We start from the raw sequence: 3212 nt of genomic DNA on the forward strand, positions 1-3212 counted from the left end.
AACTCGGTCTGTGGTTGTCCAAATGATACAAACTTTATATCAATGGAAAGCTAAGCGAAAATACTATAACTTTTATGAAGAAACCATTTTCAAATTCCTTCATCTATCATGTTAAATATTCTAAAAACCGCAACATCTTTAACTCACGCTGGCAGCTTGACCCCTCTTCACTAAAACAGACATATCTGGAGTTCTAGAAATTCTTTTTGGGTGATTCCAACGCGATTGAAAAGATAGAATCCACGGCTACAACTTTTATGAAGACCACTTGACCAAATTCGGCCATCTAGAGGGTGCAAATCATCGTGCTAAAGAACGTGTCCACTAACCCATCCACCAACTTTAATAATTCATTCCATTAATTCATCCCACCAACTTTAATAATTCATCTCACTAATTCATTCCACTTAGTTTTGTCTAAGATTTTTTTTCATTATTTTCCATTTTTTTAATGTGTCTTGGAGACTATAAATAGACCTTCACTTCTCCATTGCAAACCATCCCAAGAAACACTTCTCATTCTCATTCTCTCTTCTCTTATACTCTATTCTTTTCCTCTTCTTCTCTCTGAAGGCCCAGAGGAATCCATAGGAGGTGGTTCTACCCTAGTAGAAGGAGCCTAGAGGAGGAAGCTCTTCTTTAGTTTCAGTGCCTGTTATCCAGGTAAAGGGGGGAGTGGGAAACCTTGCTTGGGGATGTGGGAGTAATTGTTAAATAGTTTGTTTGTTGGATTGGCTCCCGATCCCTTATCTGTTATATTGTTTATTTGAATATTATGCATTATTAGTGTGTTTTGCTTTATTTTCTATTTGTATTACTTGATTCCTGGTTTGTGGTAATTCATAAATGTGTAATTAGTGTTAAAAAGATGAATAAGTTTTTATATAAATATAAATATACTTTAAAAATACCCATGCAAAAGTTTATAAGGGACTTATTATAACTTGAATAGAATATGTATGTGACCGATGCCAACCTTATGAGAATATAACTATATGAAATATGTACCCATGACCTGTGACCTATGAATGGACCATTGGACCGTGAACTGTTGGACTGTTGGAATATTGAACTGTTGGATTGTTGGACCATTGGACTGTTGGACCGTTGGACCATTAGACTATTGGACTATTGGAATATTGGACTGTTGGACTATTAAACTATTGAACTATTGAAATATATTATAAATTATGAAATGTGAATATGGAATGATGTACTATAGAAAATTCTGTAACATGTTAGATGTGGAGTCAATGAATGTATGACATGCATCATATGCATATATTATTCCAGGTGTGCCGCTGAGGCCGCATACCCACGACTAACAAGGTGTGCCTTTGGGTCACCAATGATGTAACCAGGTGTTCCTTTGGGTCACCCACGATGTGCTAACTAGGTGTGCCTTAGGGTCACCAATGATGATATGTGAACTTCCGTATGGCGCCACATGCATATATTTATGAGATAAGTCTATGACAGCATTGCATGATAAATAATTATATGTGATATTGATTATGTGTGTGTGTGCTATTTAACTTTTATTTCTTCATCTACAACTGAGTGAGATGTTTCTCACTCCCTTGTTATTTTTGTATATATTTAAATTTATGTTGCAGGTGATCATCATCATGAGGATGTTGGTGATGAGGCCTAAAGGCTTCTTGGGGCATGCTCTGATAGGATGTGACATCGGGTTTAGCTAGGATTTCTCTTATGTCTTTCTTATTCTAAAAACCATTTTCTTTTCTTGTGTAATTTAATAAATTATAAATTGATTCCTAACTAGGAGGCACTGCCACCTTTACTGGGATTGATTTATAATCTTTGTTTTATTATGACTTCTTAAGTTTGATACATATGTTAATGAATTTATGAATGTGCATCTTCTGCCTTATGATGTTTATTGTTTTAAATTACTCTAGAATATATACTTTTATAATACAATTAATGCTTATTAAGTAATTATGTTGGGGTAGAGGGTGTCACATTTAGTGGTATCAGAGCAGGTCGATTCTATCGGCCGTGAGTTATGTTTTTAACATGTTTATTTGATAAATGAATTGATTGTGAGATCTATTATGTTGGTATGATGCTTGCCTATGTCTATTAATTGTATTATTTCTTTAGAATATGGCTGGTAGAAATGATCGTGCGATTGCTGATGCTCTCCAAGCATTAGCCCAAGCTATGAACAACAATAATATGATTGGAGTTGCTCCTAACTGGTTGGAGCAATTTCAGAAGAATAATCCACCCACTTTTAAAGGAGGTTATGACCCAGACGCTGCCATAAATTGGTTAACAGAGATTGAAAAGATCTTCAATGTTATGGAATGTCCCCTTACTCAGAAGGTGAAGTTGGCCACTTTTATGTTAAATGCTGATGCTCACTTTTGGTGGGAAGGAGCACTTCGGAGGATAATTGATGGAGGCGTGCACTTGAATTGGGAGAACTTTAAAAGAGTATTTCTTGAGAAATATTTTCCCGATGATGTGAGAAGTAGGAAGGAAATGGAATTCCTTGAACTCAAACAAGGAAATGATACTGTGGAAGCTTATGCTGCCAAATTTGATGCTTTGGTCCGCTACTGTACACACTACCATGGTGAGAATGGTGAAAGGGCCAAATGCATAAAGTTTGTAAATGGTCTGCGTCCTGAAGTGAAAACAGCAATTAACTATCAGGAGATATATCATTTTCCCATTCTGGTCAATAAGTGCAGCATTTATGATCGTGACAACCGTGCTCGTGCTGCTTTCTATAAAGGAGCTGGAGGTCCTACTCGTACAGTGAATCCTAGTACTTCTGGTAGGAGTAAGCCTTATTCCACTTCTACAAGATTTCAAGGGAGTATGTCTACTACTAATAGAAGTAAACCCTTTACTAAAGAACCCACTGTGAATACTATTGGAAGTAAACCCTTTGTCGCGACATTCAGACTTTTTATGACCAACACGTCCACACTTCCCACACCTCCCTGAAAAAGTAGATCCTCCAACACTTCCAATAGTATTCACAGTGGGTTCTTTAGTAAAGGGTTTACTTCTATTAGTAGTAGACATACTCCCTTGAAATCTTGTAGAAGTGGAATAAGGCTTACTCCTACCAGAAGTACTAGGATTCACTGTACGAGTAGGACCTCCAGCTCCTTTATAGAAAGCAGCACGAGCACGGTTGTCACGATCATAAATGCTGCACTTATTGACCAGAA

General features: G+C 36.8%; 1 protein-coding gene across 1 annotated transcript; it reads left to right on the forward strand.

Moving 5' to 3' along the window:
• The first annotated feature begins 303 nt into the window (after window positions 1-303).
• LOC145956161 (uncharacterized) lies at window positions 304-2982 on the forward strand. The gene is made up of 2 exons (XM_083071728.1): window positions 304-663; window positions 1617-2982. Exon 2 carries the CDS (start codon window positions 2131-2133, stop codon window positions 2980-2982), a length of 852 nt encoding a protein of 283 aa, XP_082927854.1. The 5' UTR covers window positions 304-663; window positions 1617-2130.
• Window positions 2983-3212: the final 230 nt, after the last annotated feature.

Source organism: Cajanus cajan, chromosome 3 (genome assembly GCF_000230855.2).
Source record: "Cajanus cajan strain Asha chromosome 3, NIPB_CcT2T_4, whole genome shotgun sequence".
In the NCBI taxonomy this organism is placed as follows: domain Eukaryota; kingdom Viridiplantae; phylum Streptophyta; class Magnoliopsida; order Fabales; family Fabaceae; genus Cajanus; species Cajanus cajan.

Excerpts from the sequence above, each read along its gene's own strand:
- LOC145956161 (XM_083071728.1), top strand. The coding sequence starts at position 2,131 with ATGGCTGGTAGAAATGATCGTGCGATTGCTGATGCTCTCCAAGCATTA.